The following is a 22,833-nucleotide window of genomic DNA, read 5'->3' as shown; positions in this document are numbered from 1 at the left end:
ATATAAACTTTATGTTTTGTAAATATTTTATAATGAATTAGCAGATGAATAGTGAATTAACTGATCTCTTAATCATGTTTGATTTAGTACCTCTTTGCTTTTGATTGAAGGAATGATGGAATGATTGAAGCAAAGTTGTTGAAAAACATTTTACCCCAGCCCTCTCTGGGAACCTTTGGCATATTTCTGTTTTCATATTTTTCATCATCTTTAGAGAAGTAGAATAAAAATTTTACAGGTTGAGGGGAAAAAAGATTTAGTCAGGCAGTAAGCCATATGTTGGACTCAATCATTTTCTGTTATTTGCTGAATTCCCTGCTGTTAACTACCTACTGCAATTTTACAGAAGTTGAAGATTCTATAGATAAATGTTTTAAATCCATTATGTCTATCTCTTGGTAATAGCAGGACACACAAAGATGTTCACATTTTTTGGCTGAAATATTTTCAGTAGAAATTAGTCTCTAATGATAAATTTCGTACTCAGTAGCTGCCAATCACAGGATATATTTCTATTTCCAGAGACTTGACTTTTGTTGATGTTGTTGTTTTTTACTTTAAATTTTTTAAACTCTTTTTAAAATTTTAATAGATCTTACATTTTAAAGTAGTTTGAGTTCTTGCTTCATCCTCTGGTTTCTCCTATTTTAATATCTTGCATTAGTTTGGTAAATTTGTTATAATAATTGATGAACCAGTTATTAACTAAAGTCTGTATTTTAGATTAGGGTTTGCATTTGTGTTGTAGATTTCCATGGGTTTTGACGTATGCATATTGTCATGTATCTGCTGTCATGGTATCATACAGAACAGTTTCACCATCCTAAAAAGCACCTTCCTCAACCTATTCATTCTCTCTATGCTCCTCCCTCTGCCCCCACCAACCACTGGCAACCTTTGATCTTTTTAATCTAGTTTTGCGTTTTCTAGATGTCATGTTTTTGGAATCATTCAGTGCAAGAGACTTCAAAAAGCTCAGAGAAAATGCATATTGTGAAAAAACTGTGAATTGATACTGACATTTGCACCAAATAAAACTTACCTTTCATTTTATTTTCCATGAACTTTTTGAAGTATATAGCCTTTTCAAAATGACTTCTCTCACTTAGCAATATACATTTATGGCTACTTCTTGTTTTCTGTGGCTTGATGTCACATTATTATTATTATTATTATTATTTTATTTGACAGGCAGAGTTAGACAGTGTGAGAGAGAGACAGAGAGAAAGTCGTTGGTTCACCCCTCAAATGGCCGCTATGGCCGGTGCGCTGCACCAATCTGAAGCCGGGAGCCAGGTGCCTCCTTCTGGTCCCCCGTGCAGGTGCAGGGGCGCAAGTACCTGGGCCATCCTCCACTGCCCTCCTGGGCCACAGCAGAGAGCTGGACTGGAAGAGGAGCAACCGGGACTAGAACCCGGCACCCATATGGGATGCCAACGCCACAGGGAAGAGGACAAAAAGTGAGCCACAGTGTCGGCCCCAGCACATTTCTTTTTTAATCACTGAATATTATTCCACTGATGGAAAACCCCAGTTTGTTTATTCATCTATTGAAGGACTGAATCACATCTCACTTTTGACAGTTACTTATGAAAGTATTGTAGACATTAATGTACGAGAGGTGGGTGCTTGCGCTAGTGGTTGAGATGCCACTTGGGACGCCTGCATTCCATGCCAAAGTGCCCGGCTTTGAGTCCTGGCTGTACTTCTCATTCCATCGTCCTGCTGGTATACATCCTGGGAGGCCCTAAGTAACCTGCATGGGTGATCCAGATTAATTTCCCAGCTCTCAGCTTTGGCTTGGCTCAGCCCTGGCCTTTGAAGGCATTTGGGGAGTAAACTAGCAGATGGAATCTCTCTCTACCCCTCTAACCTCACCTCTGCTCCCATGTGTAAGGGCACATGTGCCTCTCAAATAAATAAAATTTTACAATTCATCTTAGCCAAAAGGCTGACAAGTGATTCCATGAAATTTTTAAAAAACCTCCATTTGCAGTTTTTGTGTGGACAAGTTTTTTATTCATTTAGATAAATACCCAGGAACATGATTATTGTATCACATGATTAGCTTATGTTTAGCTTTACTAGAAACTTTCACATTGTCTCCTACAGTGGTTGTTATCTTTTTGGATTCCCACCAACAATGATTGAGAGCTCCTGTTGCTCTTCATCTTTTCCAGCAATTGGTGATCCCATTCTTTTAGATTTTAGCCATTCTAATAAAAGTGTGGAATATCTTGTTTTCATTTGCAGTTGTTGAATGACAGAAGATGTGCAGCATTTTTTCATTTGGCTTTTTGCCACTTATATCTTCTTTTTTGAAATTTCTACTTAAATCTTTTTGCCCATTTAAAAAATTGGATGGCTTTTTTTTATTGTGAAGCTTTAAAAGATTTTTGAATTTTTTGAGATTCAATTCTTTATCAAGTGTCTGTTTTAGAAATATTTTTTCACAGTCTATGGTTAATAGTCTTTTTTTGAGCAGATGTTTTTAATTTTAATGAAGTCCAGGTTATCAATTTGCTTTTTGTGGGTTATGTTTTTGGTTTTATATCTTAAAAATCATCATCTAGGGGCTGGCGTTGTGGCACAGCGGGTTAAGTCACTACCTGTGACGCTAGCATCCCATGTGGGCATTGGTTCAATCCCTGGCTGCTCCACTTCTGATTCAGCTCCATGCTGATGGCCTGAGAAAACAACAGAAGGTGGCCCAAGGGTTTGGGACCCTGTCACCCACTTGAGAGACTTGGAGGAAGCTCCTGGCTTCAGCCTGGCCCAGTCCTGACTGTTGCAGCCTTTGGGGGAGTGAGCCAGTGGATGGATGATCTCTCTGTCTCTCCCTCTGCCTGTCTCTGTAACTCTTCCAATAAATAAACAAATCTCCCCCCTCCAAAAAAGCAAATATCAGCAAACTCTCAGACACTTAGGTTTTCTTCTGTGTTATCTTCTATTACTGTTGTAATTCATTCACTTTTCTATAAGCTATACTCACCCAATGTATGTTTGTTATTACTATTTTGAACAAACTATTATGTTAGATTTATGAAGAATAAGAAAAAAATTAAAGATTGTATTTTGCTATCATTTATTCCTTTTTAATTTTTTCCTTTATGTAGTCTGATGGATCTAAGAATTGATTTTTCAGTTTATTCAGCTTTTTCATTGTTATGAGGAGGAGTGATGACCTTTTTATTTTATGTTTTATAAAAATTTTTTTAGGTTTTATTTATTTAGTTGAGAGGTAGAGTTATAGATAGACAGAGGGAGAGACAGATAGAGAGGACTTCCAATCGCTGGTTCACTCCCCAGATGGCTGCAGTGGCTGGAGCTGGGCCCATCTGAAGCCAGGAACCTGGAGCTTCTCCGAGTCTCCCATGCAGGTGCAGGGGCCCCAGCACTTGGGCATCTTCCACTGCTTTCCCAGGCTATAGCAGAGAGCTGGATCAGAAGAGGAACAGCCAGTACATGAACCCGCACACTTTTTGGATGCCTGCACCACAGGCAGAAGCTTAGCCTCCTATGCCACAGTGCTGGCCGCAACATTTTATTTTTAATAACATTTATTTATTGTTTGTTTGAAAGTTTCAGGGAGAGAGAGAGATTTTCCATCTGCTGGTTCACTTTCCAAATGGTAGCAAACTCCGTGGCTGGGCCAGGCCAAAGCTGGGAGCCTGGAACTCCAGCTGGGTCTCCCATGTGAGTGGCAGGGGCCCAGGTATTCAGGCCATCTTCTGCTTTCCCAGGAGGTGGATTGGAAGTAGAGCAGTGGAGACTTAAACCAGCACTCATATGGGATATTGGCACTGCAGGCGGCTGCTTAACCAGCTGAGCCATAAGCTTGGCTACAAGAGTGATGACTTCTAAATTATATAGGAAAATGAGAATTCTACTTACATTATGAAAATTTAAACTTAAGGGTTTAAATTTTACAAAGTGTAAGAGAGAGAATGTTCTGATAGAAATATAGGCAGGACTAGAGCCATGGTCTTTCAAAACTAACAGTTTTAGTATGTTGCAGTTTTATGTATTACATTTTGCCACCATAAACTTGTTTTTGAAATTTTCGTATAATCTGTGCTACTCCCCTTTCTGCATTTCAGAAGCATGGCTATAAAAGATATTTATGAAATTACAACTGAATGCTTCCTATTAAATACATGAAATTATTCTGCCACTTGTAGGACTGTAGTGAAATCAAATAACCTGAGACTAATCAGTTTAATTCTGGATTTATCTTTGAATTAATCAATATAACTTTTCTTTTCATTTGGAATTACATTTTCTTTTTGTACTCATATTTTACTTTGTTTCATAATTTTTAAATATATAAGCTTTATTTAGATAATTTGTGTTGCATAGAATTCACCCATTTAAATTATATTATTCAGTGATTTTTAATATATTTATATACAATTGTGCAACCATAACCATAGTCAGTTTTTTTTTTTTTTTTGACAGGTAGAGTGGACAGTGAGAGAGACAGAGAGAAAGGTCTTCCTTTATCATTGGCACAGTCAGTTTTAGAACATACTTATTAGCTCACAGGAAACTCTGTACCTATTAGCAGTCATTCACCATTTCATCTATCTACATCCCTTGGCAAGCACTAATTAATTTTTGCTCTGAATGTTTCACAGATCATTCACTGTGTGGTCATTTGTGACTGGCTTCTTTGACTCAGCAGCGTAGTGTTTTCAATATTCATTCATGTTGGGCCAGCCCTGTGGCATAGTAGGTTAAGTCTTCCTGTAGCGCCAGCATCCCATATGGGTGCCAGTTTATGTCCTGGCTGCTCCTTTTCCAGTCCAATTCTCTGCTGATGGGCTGGGAAGGCAGTAGAAGATGGCCCAAGTGCTTGGGCCCGTGCATCCATGTGGGAAGCCTGGAGGAAGCTCCTGGCTTTGGATTGGCCCAGCTCTGGCTGTTGTGGTCATTTGGAGAGTGAATCATTGGATGGATGACCTCTCTCTGTGTTTCTCTCTGTCTCTCTCTCTGTAACTCTGCCTCTCCAATAAATAAATTTTTTAAAAAACAAAGATTCATTCAAGTTATGGAATATATCATTCTTAAATTCTGTTTTTCCATTGGATGATTACACCACATTTTATCCATTATTGAGCTGATGGAAATTTTAGTTGTTTCTTTTTGACTGTCATGAGTAATATTGCTGTGAACATCCACATGTAAATTTTTGAATGAGTCTGTATTTTCTTTCTTCTTGGGTGTATATCCAGGAATAGAATTGCTGGATCATATTATTCAGTTAATATTTAACCTCTTGAGAAACTGTTAACTATTTTTGTTTATTTCAGTCTTCTCTATAAATGCAGAAAAAATAGTGGTTGGAAAAAAATGGTGGTTGGAAATATGAACTGTGTCTGAAATGAACTTTAACAATTCCAAGCTATCATTAAGTTTACTCTAAAAATTACTTGATTCAGTGTAATTGAATCCAAGGTTGTCAAGGGCTAATTATGTAACTAAAAATTCTCTGAATTATCTTCCATGCACAATAGGGTGAAAAGACAAGTAATAAAAAATCTGCTTTAAAACTTACATTTTTAAAAATCAACATTCATCAAATGTTTTAGAACTTAAGTGAACCAAAGTTTTTTTTCAGGAAAAATAAATACGTGTGTATATGTATTTAGAAATATTTTAAATTACTGATGCTTGGTGATACTAAAAGGCACACTGGATTTTCAACTGTTTTATTATTATGTTAAAATTCACAATAGAAAGTATTTCTTTGTTATCTGAATACTTGGGCAAACCTGTCCTGGTGCTTTATTTTTGATATGACAGACTTTTCTATTAAAGTATAATATAGGCCAGCGCCGTGGCTCAATAGGCTAATCCTCTGCCTGTGGTGCTGGCACACCGGGTTCTAGTCCCGGTACACCGGGTTCTAGTCCCGGTTGGGGCGCCGGATTCTGTCCCGGTTGCCCCTCTTCCAGTCCAGCTCTCTGCTGTGGCCCGGGAGTGCAGTGGAGCATGGCCCAGGTCCTTGGGTCCTGCATCCGCATGGGAGACCAGGATAAGCACCTGGCTCCTGGCTTCGGATCAGTGCGGTGCGCCGACCACAGCGCATCGGCCACAGCGCACCGGCTGCAGCAGCCATTGGAGGGTGAACCAACGGTAAAGGAAGACCTTTCTCTCTGTCTCTCTCTCTCACTGTCCACTCTGCCTGTCAAAAGAAAAAGTATAATATACATAAAATTATCTCATCATATGTATATAGCTCAGTACATTATCTTTTTTTTTTTTTTTTTTTTTTAAGATTTTGTTTGTTTATTTGAGAGACAGAGTTACAGATAGAGAGAAGGAGAGACAGAACGGTCTTCAATCTGCTGGTTCACTCCCTAAATGGCCGCAATGGCTGGGGCTGGGCAAATCTGAAGCCAGGAGCCAGGAGCTAGGAGTTTCCTCTAGGTCTCCAATATGGGTGCAGTGGTCCAAGCACTTGGGCCATCTTCTGCTGCTTTCCCAGGCCATTAACAGAGAGCTAGATCAGAACAGCAGCCAGGACATGAACTGACACCCGTATTGAATGCCAGGCACCACAGGTGGAGGCTTAACTCACTATGCCACAGAGGCAGCCCCATCAATACATCATCTTAAAGTCAGTACACTGTGTCATCATTACTCAAGTCAAGAAATAGGACAACATTGGTACCCAGAGCCCATCCTATACTCTGTCATAATTCTAACTTCCTCATTATTCCCCAAAGATAGCTGTTATCCTGACATATAATACCATGGATTGATTTTGCCTAATTTTGAATTTTGTGAATTGAATCAATCATATACTTTCTACAGTTTTATACCTGGCTTTTTTTTTTTTTTTTTTTTTTTTTTTTTTTTTTTTGCTCAACTTGTGGATCTGTTTCTTTTGTATATTTCTTTTTTTAAACTATATTTATGTATTTATTTATTTTTATTTGACAGGTAGAGTTATAGACAGTGAGAGAGAGAGAGACAGAGAAAGGTCTTCCTTCCGTTGGTTCACTCCCAAAATGGCCACCACGGTCAGCGCTGCGCTGATCCAAAGCCAGGAGCCAGGCACTTCCTCCTGGTCTCCCATGCAGGTGTAGGGTCCAAGCACCTTGGCCATCCTCCACTGCCCTCCTGGGCCACAGCAGAGAGCTGGACTGGAAGAGGAGCAACCGGGACTAGAACCCGGTGCCCATATGGGATGCCGGCACCGCAGGCGGAGGATTAACCAAGTGAGCTATGGTGCTGGCCCCTGTATATTTCTTTTGATTTTCAAACTTGTGTTGCCATCTCAGTGAGTTATATTTGATTGTTAGGCATTGCTTTTGAAAAATTTTAGTGATAATTACAAGCTTAGCATGATTCTTTATTTGGAGATAGTAAAACCTTAGCTTTTGGAAAAGAAGGATCTTTCTAATAGTGATTAAGTTGATTTGGATTGGTTAAGTTGCTGTCTGCAGCACTAGCTTCACATATAGGTACCAGTTTGAGTCTCAGCTACTCTATTTCTGATCCAGATCCCTGCTAATGTGCCTGGGAAAGCAGTGGAGGATGGCCCCCTGGCACCCACTTGGGAGACCCAGAAGAAGGTCCTCACTTTTACCTTATGCCTGGCTCAGCTCTGGCTACTGTGGCCATTTAGGGAGTGAACCATCAGATGGAAAATCTATCTGTCTTTGTCTCCCCCTCTCCGTAATTCTGATTTATAAATAAATAAATAAATCTTAAAAAAATAAAAGATGGTTTGGATTCCAGTCTCTATTACTACTGATCAGTTTGCATTTCACTTTTGTTTCTTAAATGTTGCCCTTTGGGATCTCAAACCAAAGCCTTAGAGACTATCACATCTGAGCTCTGAATTCCGGGTTTATCCCTCTGCTTGTTTCATCTGCCTCTGTCAGGACTGGAAGAAGTCATGAGTGTAAAGATGGATTTAGGGGCCAGTGCTGTGGCACAGCAGGTAAAGCCACCGCTTGCAGTGCCGACATCCCATATGGGTGCCAGTTCGAGTCTGGCTGCTCCACTTCTGATCCAGCTCTCTGCTGTAGCCTGGAAAAGCAGTAGAAGATGGCCCAAGTCCTTGGGCCCCTGCACCCACGTGGGAGACCCGGAAGAAGCTCCTGATTCCTGCGTTCAGATCGGCACAGCTCTGGCCATTGCGGCCATCATGAGCATGAACCAGTGAATGGAAGACACCTCTTTGTCTCTCTCTCTCTGCCTCTCTGTAACTCTGTTTCAAATAAAATAAATAAAGCTTTAAAAAAAATGATGGATCTAAATGCAGATCTCATCTTTCTGAGTTTCCTCTTTCTGTATCTTGAGTCTGTAATTCATCACTGCCTTGTTAGCTTTATGATTCTTTTTTAAATAGATCTTCAGAAAATGTTTTCTTCATCTTTTCTAGTTTCTTTTAGGGGGAAGATTGATCCTTGTTACCATTACTGGAAGCAGAACTCTTGGAAAGGCTTTTGATGTTACCTCTGTCTTTACTCTGTTTTTCCCAAGATGTCATGACCATCTGACTTCTTAGATTAAGAAGGCTGTTAATTCAGAAATAGGTGTTTAGTCTAAAGGTTAAGATGCCCATTCCCCACACTGAGTGCCTGCATTCAATGCCTGCCTCTGACTCGGGCTACTGGTTCCAGGTTCTTACTAATGCAGATCCTGGCTCAGGTAATAGTGATGGCTCAAGTAGATTGATTCTTGCCACTCAAACAGGGGAGACCTGGATTGAGTTTCCCACTCCCAGCTTCAGCATTGTGGACATTTGGAAAGTGAACCAGCAGATGGTAGCACTCTCTCTGTCTGTATCTTTATTTCTATTTTGCTGTCTCTCAAATATATAAATCAGTAATTTAAAAAAAAAACTATGTTAATTTTTCCTATTAGGAAAGTCTACTTGATTTTAAGATATAAATTATTTTACAAGGATAAAGTATCTGAAAATTAAAAAATAATAAACTACATTTACTATAAAAATGATTTTAAATGTAGTAGATATTAGCATATTATGTATCATACTAAAGTTTTATAGAATAAAAATGATGGCCTATGTTTTAGTTAAATATCAAGCACTTACTGAGTCATTGCTTTAATCAGGATATGACATTATGCCCTCATAGTGAGTAAAGATGCTATAGCCCTTCCATCAAGTATTGTCTTTTTTAAGATTTATTTAGGGGCCAACGCTGTGGCATAGAAGGTAAGGCCGCTGCCTGCAGTGCTGGCATTCCATATGGGTGACAGTTCAAGTCCCAGCTGCTCTACTTCTGATCCAGCTCTCTGCTGTGGCCTGGGAAAATGGTGGAGGATAACCCAAGTCCTTGGGCCCCAGTACCATGTGGGAGACCTGGAAGACACTCCTGGTTCCTGGCTTCGGAATGGTGCAGCTCCGGCTGTTGTGGCCAATGGGGAGTGAACCAGTGGATGAAGACCTCTCTCTTGCTCTCCATAACTCTGAATTTCAAATAAATAAATCTTTAAAAAAGAGAGATTTATTTGAAGAATTATGGAGAGAGAGAGACAGAGAGGGAGTGGGAGGGTGATCTTCCATCCACTGATTTACTCCCCCAGGTGGTTGTAATGACTAGGGCTGGTCCAAGCCGAAGCCACGAGCCAGGAGCTTCATCTGGTCTTCTTTGTGAGTGGCAGGGCCTGAAACACTTGGGCCATCTTCCTCTGCTTTTCCCAGAGCATTAGCAGGGAACTGGATCGGAAGTGGAGCAGCTAGGACTCGAACTAGCACCCATACGGGATGCTGGTGTTGTAGGTGGTAACTTAACTATTACGCCTCACACTAGTCCCCATCACGTATTTTTAATATACTCAAGGAGATATGATATCAGTCTAAAAAGAGAACTGTAATAACAAAAGCAACATTAAAATTTTAAAACCACTTGGATAGTATATTGACAACAGATACACAAAACTGAACTCTTAAGTATCTGCACTGGTGGATAAACTGTAAGAAAAAAATTTAGACATAAATATTTGGGTTACAAAAATACTGGAAATTTTTTTCTCTTTTCTGTTTCTACTTTATATTTTTCAGTTTTTTCTTTAATAAATCAATGCTAATGGGCATATATTTTTTTAAAGATTTATTTATTTATTTGAAAGTGAGAGAGATGGAGAGGCAGAGAGAGAGAGGTCTTCATCTGCTGGCTCACTCCGCAATTGGCTGCAACGACCAGAGCTGTGCTGATCTGAAGCCAGGAGCCAGGAGCTTCTTCCCGGTCTCCCATGCAGATGCAGGGGGTCAAGGAGTTGGGTCATCTTCTACTGCTTTCCTAGGCCATAGCAGAGAGCTGGATTGGAAGCGGAGCAGCTGGGACACGAACCGATGCCCATGTGGGATTCCAGCACTGCAGGCGGTTGTACCAGCTACGCCACAGTGCCGGCCCTGGGCATGTACTTCTTATACAACATAGTTAAGTGGTGCTTGAGCTGTATTTTACAATCTCAGTGGAAGGCACTCATTTGTATAGCTATAGTGATTTTATATTTTAACAGTTGTCATTTGTACATCGTTTACCAACGTGTTTTCAAAATTCAAACTGAATATGTGAACATACATTTTATTCACTGTTTTGTGATTTTTTATCAGAAATCTATCAAATGTAGAAGAAATTGGGACTTGCTCATATATTAATCATGTCATCACCATGACAACACTCTATATTCAGCAAGTAGGTGTGAACTAATATATTTTTTTATTGCTTTACTGAGACTAAAAAGGTTTCATTTCTTTATATTATAGTTAATATAGTTAAATGTTTTTACAGGGGTTAATAATTGAGAAGAGAATTAAAATTATCATTGGGTAGTATATATTTCAGATATTATCTAAAGGTAGAACGAATAGTTGTTATTTTAATTAAACAGTTTCATTAAATTAGTTTTTTTAATGACATAGTTTGTGATTTTATTGCATATCTCTCTTTACAGAAAGCATGTTATTTTCAAAAGATACTGGCTGTCTGTTTAATATGTATCTTAGGAAAAATTTAAAATTTAAGATGGTATATTTGGTTCATATGATCAAATGGCTCTTTTAGACTCAATGGGGAAATTAGTATTTTTTGCACAAAAATAATTTATTGTTATATGTTGAATGATCATGCCTTTTAATTTTATTTTAACTTAATTTTCAGTTAAAAAGCAAAAAAAAGGAGAAGGAAATGGCGGATCAGACTTCTATTGAAGAATTTGTGATTCATGCATTGGCATTTTGTGAAAGTTTGTATGATCCTTATAGGAATTGGCGACATAGAATCTCAGGGTATGTCTTATAAAATCATAATTTTCATATAAAACAAATTCCATGACACATGTGATTCTTTAAAGCAAGTCCTTTCTATGAAAGCAATTGTAAAGATTTAAGACCCACAAGCTTAATTCAGATAAATAAACATGTTAGAGGTAATGAGTTAATTAAGTGATACTTTCAGATAATTCAGTGCATTCCTTCTCTGAACTTGTATTTTTCAATGCAGTTGAATACTAATAATCTGATAAGAAATGTTAAAAGCACAATAGCAACAAGTATAGTGAACATATTTTTCAAGAGATGTTTTTCAAAAAGTATATTTCATAATTTTAAAAATACTTTTTGTCAGTATTTTTTACATTTATTTAGTTGGAGATCTTGTTCCAGTCAGAATCCATTTAGGAAAACAGAAACCCAACTAGATATTTAAGAGAATGTAATACAAGGAAATTATTAAACAGAGATATTAGAGAACTAAAAAGGCAATAGTGCAACACTGGGGTAATTCAGAAATAGTGACTTCAGGAAACAATGACCTTCCCTAGGGAGATGTGGGAACAGAGGGATGGTGCTGCATTTAATCCAGACATTTGGAGAAGCCCTTGCAGCCAGAAAGCTCCTCTGAGGAAGGGAGCATTGCTTACCTGAGTCTGGTGTCCTGAATGGCCAGCGAGGAAGCTTGTTCTAGGACTGCCAAAAATAAGCTGAAGGCAGGAACCAGCTGCTGTTACTTTAAGTGAAGAACTTCTGCTGGCTCAGTGCTAACGAGTACAGTGGAAAAGAGGAATATGGAACCACTCCCCTTTTCACTCTTTGTTGTAGTTTCTGTCTCGTGCCAGTGTTGGGGAACCCAAAAGGGAGGCAACTGGAAAAGGAGAAAGACATTTTGAAAAGTGCCTATCCCAGCATCATTGGAAGGCAGAGAGAATATAGACTAGTGGGTTTGTAGCCCAATTATAGTTTATTGTAGCTTAATTACTAGTGGAGTTCAAAAAATTTAAGGTGTTTTTTGTTTTTTTTAGGGAGGGATAAAATGTTTTATTTTTATTTACAATGCAGTGAGATAGAGATAGAGAATGAATCTTCTGCTGGTTCACTGGTTCACTTCCAATGGTTCTACTGGTTTACTCCTCAAATACCTGCAATTGCTGGGGCTAGGCCAGGCTGAAACCAGGATCCTAGAACTCAATCCAGGTCTCCCATGAGGGTACACATTAGCAGGAAGCTAAAATCAAAATGGAGCTGGAACTCTAACCCAGGCACTCCAGTATGGGATGCAGGCATCTCAGGCAGCGTCTTAACCATTTTGCCAGCTGGCCACCCCAAGAGTTGGGTTTTAAATGTACATGTCATTCTTATCTTGCACAGATTATATGAGGTAATATATTTGTTAATTAGCTAATTAAGCCTTTCTACAATATATACGTATTTCAAAATATTATGTTGTACACCTTAAATATATACAACTTTTGTCTTTTTTTTTTTATTTTATTTAAATGTCAGAGTTACCGAGAGAGAAAGGAGGAAAGACAGACAATGAGATTTTCCATCCACTGGTTCACTCTCCAAATGGAGCATCTGGGACCCAAACTGGCGCTCATATGGGAGGCCAGCACTGCAGGTGGCGGCTTTACCCGCTACGCCACAGCACCGGCCCTTAGCTTCATTTTTATTTATTTATTTATTTATTTATTTATTTATTTATTTGAAAGGCAGAGTTACAGAAAGAAAGACAAGAGTCTTCCATCTGCTGGTTCACTCCCCAGTTGCCTGCAATGGTCCAAGCAGGCCATGCCAAAGCCAGGAGCTTTAACCAGGGCTCCCACATGGGGTCAGGGACCCAAATACTTGGGCCATCTTCTGCTGTTTTTACTAGACTTAACAGGGAGCTGGATTAGAAGTGCAGTGACTGATACTCAAATTGGTACCCCTATGGGATGCCAGCGTCTCAGGCAGCGGCTTTACCTTGCTGTGCGTTAACCTTGGCCCCCATTAGCTCAATTTTAACTTGGCTTGCAGTGTCTCAGACTTCTTTGAATGGAACTAAATAAGTATGGAGAAAGAAATTTTCTCAAAATTTCTTACTCATTTATTCAAAAATCTACTTACTGAGGTCTTACCTTGTGCTAATTGCACATTTAGTAGGATTCATTGCCTGACCACAGATAAAATTTTAATTATGGTAAATGTCATCCTGGGGCTCCTATTTTTCAAATCTGGAACAATATATGTGCAAAAATCACCACAGTAGCAAAAGTAAACAAAGAGAATTCATGGGTTCATGCCAGAGATAGGATAGATAGGTAGATACACACATACATAGGTAAATAAAGACCCTTGCCTGAGGTAGAGCGTCAAATACCAACTGTAAATGTGAAATTGATGCTAGAATTGGGAAAAAGAAATTGGCATTTGGCAATGTGATTGTAAATACTGGGTCAGACATCACTGGGAAGATTTTAGTAAGGAACATAGAATGTGCGTAGTTTTAAAATGTCTCCAAGATTACTTATTACTTGCAAATGGAAAATTAGTATTTTTGGGGATAGTACCCAAATAACACAGTGGACTGAGTGATCCACTTTAACATCACCAGTGAGAACCAGATGGGCACCATGTGTCTTCACATGTGATACCATGAGAAGAGCGCATCATTGCTTATGTGATATTCCAGCCAAGCATGTGTCTTCCTAGTCTAATTATGAGGAAGTATCCAGCAACTCCAAAATGAAGAACCTTGTAAATCAAGGGAGGTAGCGGGGGCTAGCATCCTTTAAAAATGTCACAAAAAGAGATTGTGGAAATATTTCACATTCAAGAATAATAGAGGAGCCAGATGCAATAACCTGCCCATGCCTCGGGAAAACTGTCCTGGAAAGGGGGGAAGTGCAGTAGAGGAGTTGTTTGGGAGAACTGACAAAACTGGAATATGGGTGATGGATTAGGCAAAAGTAGATATAGTAAATTTATTGAATGGTACTGTACTGTTGTAGAAGACAATATCCTTATTCTTGACGAATATTCAGTACAGTGTGAATTGCAGTCATTTGCTTAAAGAATTATTGAAAAATAATTGAATGAAAAAATACACAGCCTGACCTTCCATAGAACATCTCAAGATTGAAGAGAAAGAATAAAAGAGAAAAAAAAATATCATTTGAGAAAAAGAAGAAAAGTAAAGGGCCATGATTATGTGACTTCTCTTTAAAAAATGTTCTGAAAAATTGAGTGCAGTGTTGTGGTTCCAGTGCTACTGCTTGGGAAGCTGGTATCTCTATCTGAGTGCCAGTCCAAGTCCTGGCTGCTCCACTTCTGGTACAGCTTCCTGCTAATATGCCTGGGAAATTGGCAGATGATAGCTGAAGCACTTAGGTCCCTATCACCCACATAGGAGACCTGGATGGAGTTCCTGGTTCCTGGGTTCAGCCTGGTCCAACCCTGGCAGTGTGGCCATCTGGGGAGTGAAACAGTGGGTGGAAGATCTGTTTTGTCTCTGTCTCTTCCTCTGTTTCTATGATACTCCACCTTTTAAATGATTAAATCTTTAAAAAAGATTCTGAAAGATACTTGTGAGCACATGTGTATATAAAAATGAGCTTAGAAAAGTGAGATGCAGACAAGTGTTTGCCAGCCGTCTGAGAAACTGCTTGATATGTATTAGTGTCTGCCAAGTACTAGATGTTTTGCCCAAATATTAAATCGTGATGGGGCAGTCAAGTATGTTGTGTTCTGAAAATAGTACAACATGAGTTCATTTTTAACTTTACTAACTTACTGAAAACATACAATGACAACCCCACTTATTTTTAATTATTTTTAATTCATTTTGATAATTAATTTTTGGGTTCTGATACGTGTAATAGTTCTCAGCCCATTTCTCTATGTTAGCATATTATGTTTTTACCACAAATACAATCAACATTATTTGTTCATATATTATGTCTGATGTGGGGACTTTGGAATGCGTCATTGATCACAAATTGCAGGAATGGATTTTTATTATGTTAATCAGGTAAAGATATTTAGCACAGAGTATCTGGATAGGGAATAGCCTATCTGTTTATACTGTATAATAACTTAACAAAATGGAAAGAATCTCAAGGGAAAACCTACCTGAATGCTAAGTCATTTTATTCTAAACTTCTTTCTATCACTTGAGTGAAGTTTTAAATATCAAACTCTAATAAATTTTGCTTTGCTATGAAAACCAAATCTTTGGTAGTGGTCTTAACTATGAAGATCTAATCCTCCTAGTGTTATGTTTAACATTAAATATGGGAAATATGATCATTTTTATGCTTCTACAATACTGGGAATGAACATAGACTAGAAAGCAGTACAATAGCAAATGGTGTCTGAAATAATTCCTGTTGAGTCTAGATATTACATCTGAATCTTAGGACTCTGTATTTTGCCATCTGTGAGTCCAGATGTCCTCCTCCTATTTGGTGTATTCTGTTGTCAGTTGGCATTTCTTCCTAGCTTTGAATTAATTATGAGGGAAGGAATCTCAGGAACTCAGTGATAATCATTAAGAAAAAGTTACATATTAAGTCTGTGTATTATCAGTAGATCATATTTATCTTTATCTAATGATGTTAAGTACTTTTTCAGGGCAGAATAAAATGTCTAATTTATTTAGTTAGTTTTCACCAATATTTGTACTACCATATCCATCCAAGAGATTCAGATTTTTTTTTCTTGAATTGTGATGTTCTTGGTAAACACATGTGCAATTTCTGCCCAAACCAAGTCTGTAGACAACATTACATCCATCAAAACTACTATAGTTGGTATTAAAAACAAAATGATTTCCATCCTGGAATCATACACTTAGAATGAAGCTAGTTGCATAAGCCCGTTGTGTCCAGATGAAACTTCAGAAAGTAGTAGAGTAGCCTGATTTCTGATCAATTTCAGGTATACTGTAATAATCAGCTACTGGTCTTAGCTGTTAGTTTAGCAGTACTAATAAACAGTTCTTTTAAAGATTGAAACATTGAAGCGCTAGGTCCTTTTTCAATTTCCAGTTAGTTTAAGTCTTAACCTGGCCATCGTGTTGCTTAATTCAGAAGAAATCCTTTAAAATATTTCAATTATTGGCTAGAGTTTCAAGATGATGCCAGTGCTGGAGATGTATTGTTCAATAAACAAATCAAAAGTAAAATTATAATTTGTTGTATAGCCGGCGCCGCGGCTCACTAGGCTAATCCTCCGCCTTGCAGCGCCGGCACACCGGGTTCTAGTCCCAGTCGGGGCGCCGGATTCTGTCCCGGTTGCCCCTCTTCCAGGCCAGCTCTCTGCTGTGGCCCAGGAGTGCAGTGGAGGATGGCCCAAGTCCTTGACCCTGCACCCCATGGGAGACCAGGAGAAGCACCTGGCTCCTGGCTTCGGATCAGCGTGGTGCGCCGGCCACAGCGCGCCGGCCTTGGCGGCCATTGGAGGGTGAGCCAATGGAAAAGGAAGACCTTTCTCTCTGTCTCTCTCTCTCTCACTATCCATTCTGCCTGTCAAAAAAAAAATATTTGTTGTATAATTGTTTTGGTAATGTGTCATCTCTCACCACCTATGATATAATTTGTTATTATCTTCTTTTTTATGATAGACGCATCCTTAGTACCATGGAAAAGAGCAGACAGAAATATAAACCAGCTTCTCTCACAGTAGAGTTTGTCCCTTTCTTTTATCGTAAGTAACACCGCTGATTTCTCATCTTACTCTGATTATTCTTTATTCTGACCTTGATTGATTTGGACTTTGTGAATTTATAAGATAAAGATCTTGAGAACCTGTTATTGGAGGACCTGATTGCTTTGGTTTTGATTATTGTTCTGGTTTTATTGAATTTTCTGTTCAGAGTGTTTTCCCTTTTGAGAAGAGCTGAATAATTTAATACAGTATTATAAGGCCTGTGTTGCAGCTCACTTGGCTAATCCTCCGGCACTCCGGGTTCTAGTACCGGTTGGGGCACTGGATTTTCTCCCAGCTGCTCCTCTTCCAGTCCAGCTCTCTGCTGTGGCCCGGGCAGGCAGTGGAGGATGGCCCAAGTGCTTGGGCCCTGCACCCGCATTGGAGACCAGGAGGAAGCACCTGGCTCCTGCCTTCGGACTGGCGCAGTGCGCTGGCCATGGCGGCCATTTGGGGGGTGAACCAACAGAAAAGGAAGACCTGTCTCTTGTCTCTCTCTCTCTCTCTCACTGTCTAACTTTGCCTGTCCAAAAAAAAACCAAAAAGTATTATAAAGGTGCTTCAGAAAGTTCATGAAAACCTGGAATTAAAAGTTTATGAGAGTACTTTTTTTTTTTTTTTTAAAGACAGGCAGAGTTAGACAGTGAGAGAGAGAGACAGAGAGAAAGGTCTTCCTTTTTCCGTTGGTTCACCCCGCAAATGGCTGCCACGGCTGGCGCGCTGCACCGATCCGAAGCTAGGAGCCAGGTGCTTCTCCTGGTCTCCCATGGGGTGCAGGGCCCAAGTACTTGGGCCATCCTCCACTGCACTCCCGGGCCACAGCAGAGAGCTGGCCTGGAAGAGGGGCAACTGGGACAGAATCCGGCGCCCTGACCGGGACTAGAACCCTGTGTGCCAGTGCTGCAGGCGGAGGATTAGCCTAGTGAGCGTGGCGCCTGGAGAGAGTACTTTAAAGTTTGTGGAGGATGTGATTAACCTGGCTATCATTTTGAAATCCATGTGTAGTCTTTTCATGATCTGCTTTATTCATTAACTTTTTGAAGGCTGCTCACATGCATGAGCTTCATTTTTCACACCAAAATAGACATATTTTTAATTCTGTTTTCCACAAACTTTTTGAAGTATACTTATATCATTGTACAAAATAATTTTGAAGTGCATGCATAGTTTTTTCATAATACAAGTTTTACATGAACCTCTTTACATGTATTATTTTAAAACTTTTTACATCAAAATAAGGTTGCCTTGTAACTCCATTTTCCATGACCTTTTCCCTTTATTTATCTGAGAGATGGACAAGACTGTCAGTCTTGGTTCACTCCCCAAATGCCTACAGTGCCTCTAAAGCCAGGAGCCAGGAACTCAATCCAGGTCTCCCACGTGGGTGGTAGGAATCCAGGTACTTGAGCTGTCATTGCCACCTCCCAGGGTTCACATTAGCTGGAAGCTGGAGCTGGGAGCTGAGGTCAAATATTAAACCTAGGCACTCTGGTATGGGATGCAGGTGTCAATCACTAGACCAAGTACTCTCCTTTTATGTGAACTTTTTGAAGTACTCTCATGTATTTTAATTAATTGTTTAGTTAATTATTTTCTTTTAGAGATTGCCCATATGCAATTACCCAAATGCTGGCAATCGCTGGGACTAGGCCAAGCTGATGCTAGCAGTGTACACTCATTCCAGGTCTCCCATGTAGATGATGGGAACCCAGATAATTGTGCTATCACATACTTCCCCACAAGGTGTACATTTGCAAGAAACTAGAATTAAGAGCAGAGCCAGGACTCGAACCAAAGCACTCAAATATGTGGGCATCACAAACAGTATCTAGCCACTGTACCCAATGCCTTAACCACCCTCATGTATATTTTAGATCTTTAACATTTTTAATTAAGATAGGATACTTAAGAGAGTTAGCCACTAGATTTGTGACTTATGTAGACCATACTTTTCTTTGTTGAAAGATGATCATGCCATCTTTCAAGGTTGTAGTAAAATTTGCAGAATAAAAAAGGAATACAAGTATATGTTTCCCACTCAGATTTGTCAGATCTTTATATTTTGCCATATTTACTTGTTTTCTCTTATTTTTTCCCTTTGGAATAAAATAAGACAGAAATGATCTTTTGGGGGCATTTGGCACAGGGTCTTAACTTGTAACTTGGGATGCCTTTTTACCATATTGGTGTGCCTGATTTAAGTTGCCATTACTCCTCTTGTGATCCAGCTTGCTACTAATGCGTGTCCTAACTGTTACCTTGGGAGTAACAGTTGACATCTCAAGAACTTCAGCCCTTGCTACCCATCTGCAATGATTTTGAGACTTCTGTCTTCTACTTGGCCTAGCCTTGGCTGTTTTGGGTGTTTGAAGAGTCAACCACTGGATGGAAGATCTCTGTTGTCTCTCTGCCTTTGAAATTGTCTTCTGCTCGATTGCTTGGTAAAGATAATTGCCTTGCTCACTCTACTTAGCCAACAATAGTGAAGCTGGCTTTAGCTAGATAATCAAACACATATATTCACAATAGTTCATGAAGGGAACTGGCCTCTCTTAGGGGTACATGACAGGAAACCCAGCATCCCAGTAGAACAGTAAAATGAGTTGCTATTTAGCAGGAATCCTCATGGCAGTCCCAGGGCTATTCTTTGGTGATTTTTTTTTTTTTTTAAGATTTATTTATTTATTTGAAAGGCAAAGTTAGAGAGGGAGAGACAGAAATTTTCCATCTGCTGGTTCACTCTCCAAATGGCCGCAGCAGCCCAGGTTGGGCCATGGCAAATCCAGGAACCAGGAACTTCATATGAGTCTCCCATGTGGATTTAGGGGTCTAAGTATGTGGGCCATCTTCCACTGCTTTTCCATGCCCAGTAACTGGGAAGCTGAATCAGAAGTGTAAAAGCCAGGACTTGAACTGGTACCTATATGGAATGCTGGTGCTGCAGGCCACAGCACTGGCTCTAAGAAAAACAAGAGAGAGAGAGAGAGAGAGTGAGAGATCTTTGATTTGCTGGTTTATTCCCCAAATGACCCCAATGCTGGGGCCAGGAGCCCAGCACTCCATCTAGGTCTCACATGTGGATGGCAGAGGCCCAAGTGCTGTTGCTTTCCCAGGCACATTAGCAGGGAATTGGATCAGAAGTGAAGCAGCCTGGACTTGAAGTGGTGCTAATGTGGGATGCTAGCATTGCAGGTGGTGGCTTAAACTGCTGTACCACAATACTTGCCTCTTTGGTGAGATTATAAAACAGAATTGGTAGACATGGGCACCACTTTGGCTTAGAAGTGCAGGACCCCATAAAAGCCTTTTTTTGTTTTATATATGAAAGTACTTTAAAAAGTTGATGGAAAAGTGGAATTAAATGATGATAAATTTGGTTCCAAAAATTTTCATGAAATACATTTCTCATGAACTTTCTGAAAACCCTTCACATGTATAGATTTCAGAATTGTTTGCACTAAAATAAACTTATCTTTAAAAATAATTTTCCCAGGGCCTGTGTTGTGGCATAGCTGGTAAAGCTTTTGCCTGCAACTCCAGCATCTCATGTGGTGTTTGTGTCCTGGCTGCTCCACTGCCAATCCAGCTCCCTGCTAATGGGCTTGGAAGAGCAGAGGAAGATGACCCAAGTGCTTAGGTTCCTGCCACCTCTATGGGAGACCTGGATGGAGCTCCTGGCTATTGATTTTGTCCTGGCTTAGCCCAGGCTGTCACGGCCATATGGGGAGTGAATGAGCAGATGGAAGATCTCTGCTTCTCTCTCTCTGTAACTCTGCTTTTCAAATAAACAAAATCTCTAAAAAAAATGTTTGCCCTCATGTATTTGAGATGCCTGGGTGAGGCAGGGAGAGAGAGAGAGAGATTCCCGTTACTTTCACTCCACAGTAAATGGAAGTAGGCCAGGGTTGGGCAGAGTTGAAGCCAGGAGCTAGAAACTCAGTACAAGTTTTCTAGCCCAAGTGGTTGAGTCTTTTTTTTTTTTTTAACTTTTATTTAATGAATATAAATTTACAAAGTACAGCTTATGGATTACAATGGCTTCCCCCCCCCATAACTTCCCTCCCACCCGCAACCCTTCCCTTTCCCGCTCCCTCTCCCCTTCCATTCACATCAAGATTCATTTTCAAATCTCTTTATATACAGAAGATCAGTTTAGTATATATTAAGTAAAGATTTCAACAGTTTGCACCCACACAGAAACACAAAGTGAAAAATACTGTTTGAGTACTAGTTATAGCATTAAATCACACTGTACAGCACATTAAGGACAGAGATCCTACATGAGGAGTAAGTGCACAGTGACTCCTGTTGTTGACTTAACAATTGACACTCTTGTTTATGGCATCAGTAATCACCCTAGGCTCTTGTCATGAGTTGCCAAGGCTATGGAAGCCTTCTGAGTTCACCGACTCTGATCATATTTAGACAAGGTCATAGTCAAAGTGGGAGTTCTCCCCTCCCTTCAGAGAAAGGTACCTCTTTCTTTGATGACCTGTTCTTTCCACTGGGATCTCACTCGTGGAGATCTTTCATTTAGGTCCCCCCCCCGCCCCGCGCCAGAGTTTCTTGGCTTTCCATGCCTGAAATACTCTCATAGGCTTTTCAGCTGGATCCGAATGCCTTAAGGGCTGATTCTGGGGCCAGAGTGCTGTTTAGGACATTTGCCATTCTATGAGTCTGCTGTGTATCTCGCTTTCCATGTTGGATCGTTCTCTCCCTTTTTTGTTCTATTGGTTAGTATTTTCAGACATTAGTCTTGTTTATGTGATCCCTTTGATTCTTAGTCCTATCATTATGATCAATTGTGAACAGAAATTGATCACTGGGACTAGTGAGATGGCATTGGTACATGCCACCTTGATGGGATTGAATTGGAATCCCCTGGTATGTTTCTAACTCTACCGTTTGGGGCAACTCAGCTTGAGCATGTCCTGAATTGCACATCTCTTCCCTCTCTTATTCCCACTCTTATATTTAACAGGGATCACTTAACTGAAAAGCGGTTGAGTCTTAGTTGCTTGAATCTTCATTGCATTAATAGGTCTGCATTAATAGGTAGCTGGAGTCATGAGCGAGAGCCAGGAATTACTAGGCATCTTAGGAATTACTTAGGCATCTTAACCAGTGACTTAACCTCTAGACTTTCTGTTTGCCCCTGAACTTACTTTTTTATTCAAGTTCCACAATCTTTTGACCTTTTATAGGTTTTAAACATATTTTGTTAACTTATCTGAAGAACTTTTTTTTTTAATTTTGAAAATGATTGGTATTCGCTTGTATTTTCCAATTGTTAACTAATACAAGGAAATACAGTTTAGTTTTGTATATTGATCTTGTATCCTTTGATCTTGTTAAATTTAGTTCTATAGTGTAGTCCCTCTTAGGTTATATAGTCATGTTTTCTGCAAAAAAATACAGTTTTACTTTTTTCTTTTCAAACTATATGCCTTTTTATACTCTTGAATGGAAGTGGTATAATAAGACACTTAAGCCTCATTTCCACATGTAGAGGGAAAAAATTCAGCCTTTCATCATTAATTATGATTCTAACTACAAATGTTTTTTAAAGACAAAATCTCATATATTTTTTTTTCTTCAACCTGCAAGCTCACTCCCTAAATGGCTGTAGTGACTGGGGGTTGGCCAGACTGAAGCCAGGAACCTGGAGCTTCTTACAGGTCTTCCACATGGATGGAGGAGCCCAAGCACTTGGGCCAGTTCTTGCTGCTTTTCTAGGCACATTAGTAGAGAACTAGATTTTAATGGAGTAGCTGGGACTGGAACTGATACCGATACCGGATGCTAGTGGGACGCCAGCATTGCAGGTGGCAGCTTAACCTGTTATGCTACAACACTGGCCCCCAGATTTTGTTATAGATTGC

General features: G+C 39.7%; 1 protein-coding gene across 1 annotated transcript in view; it reads left to right on the top strand.

Moving 5' to 3' along the window:
* NBEAL1 (neurobeachin like 1) overlaps positions 1-22,833 on the top strand; it is a 211,464-nt gene that overhangs the window by 36,522 nt on the left and 152,109 nt on the right. Inside the window, 3 exon segments of the mRNA XM_051849252.2 lie at positions 10,601-10,682; positions 11,148-11,275; positions 16,869-16,951. Of these exon segments, the coding sequence (XP_051705212.2) occupies positions 10,601-10,682; positions 11,148-11,275; positions 16,869-16,951 (293 nt within the window).

Source organism: Oryctolagus cuniculus, chromosome 3, assembly GCF_964237555.1.
Source record: "Oryctolagus cuniculus chromosome 3, mOryCun1.1, whole genome shotgun sequence".
Classification (NCBI taxonomy): Eukaryota; Metazoa; Chordata; class Mammalia; order Lagomorpha; family Leporidae; genus Oryctolagus; species Oryctolagus cuniculus.
Note: the sequence above shows the minus strand (reverse complement) of the source record. Positions and strands in the feature narration are given on the sequence as shown.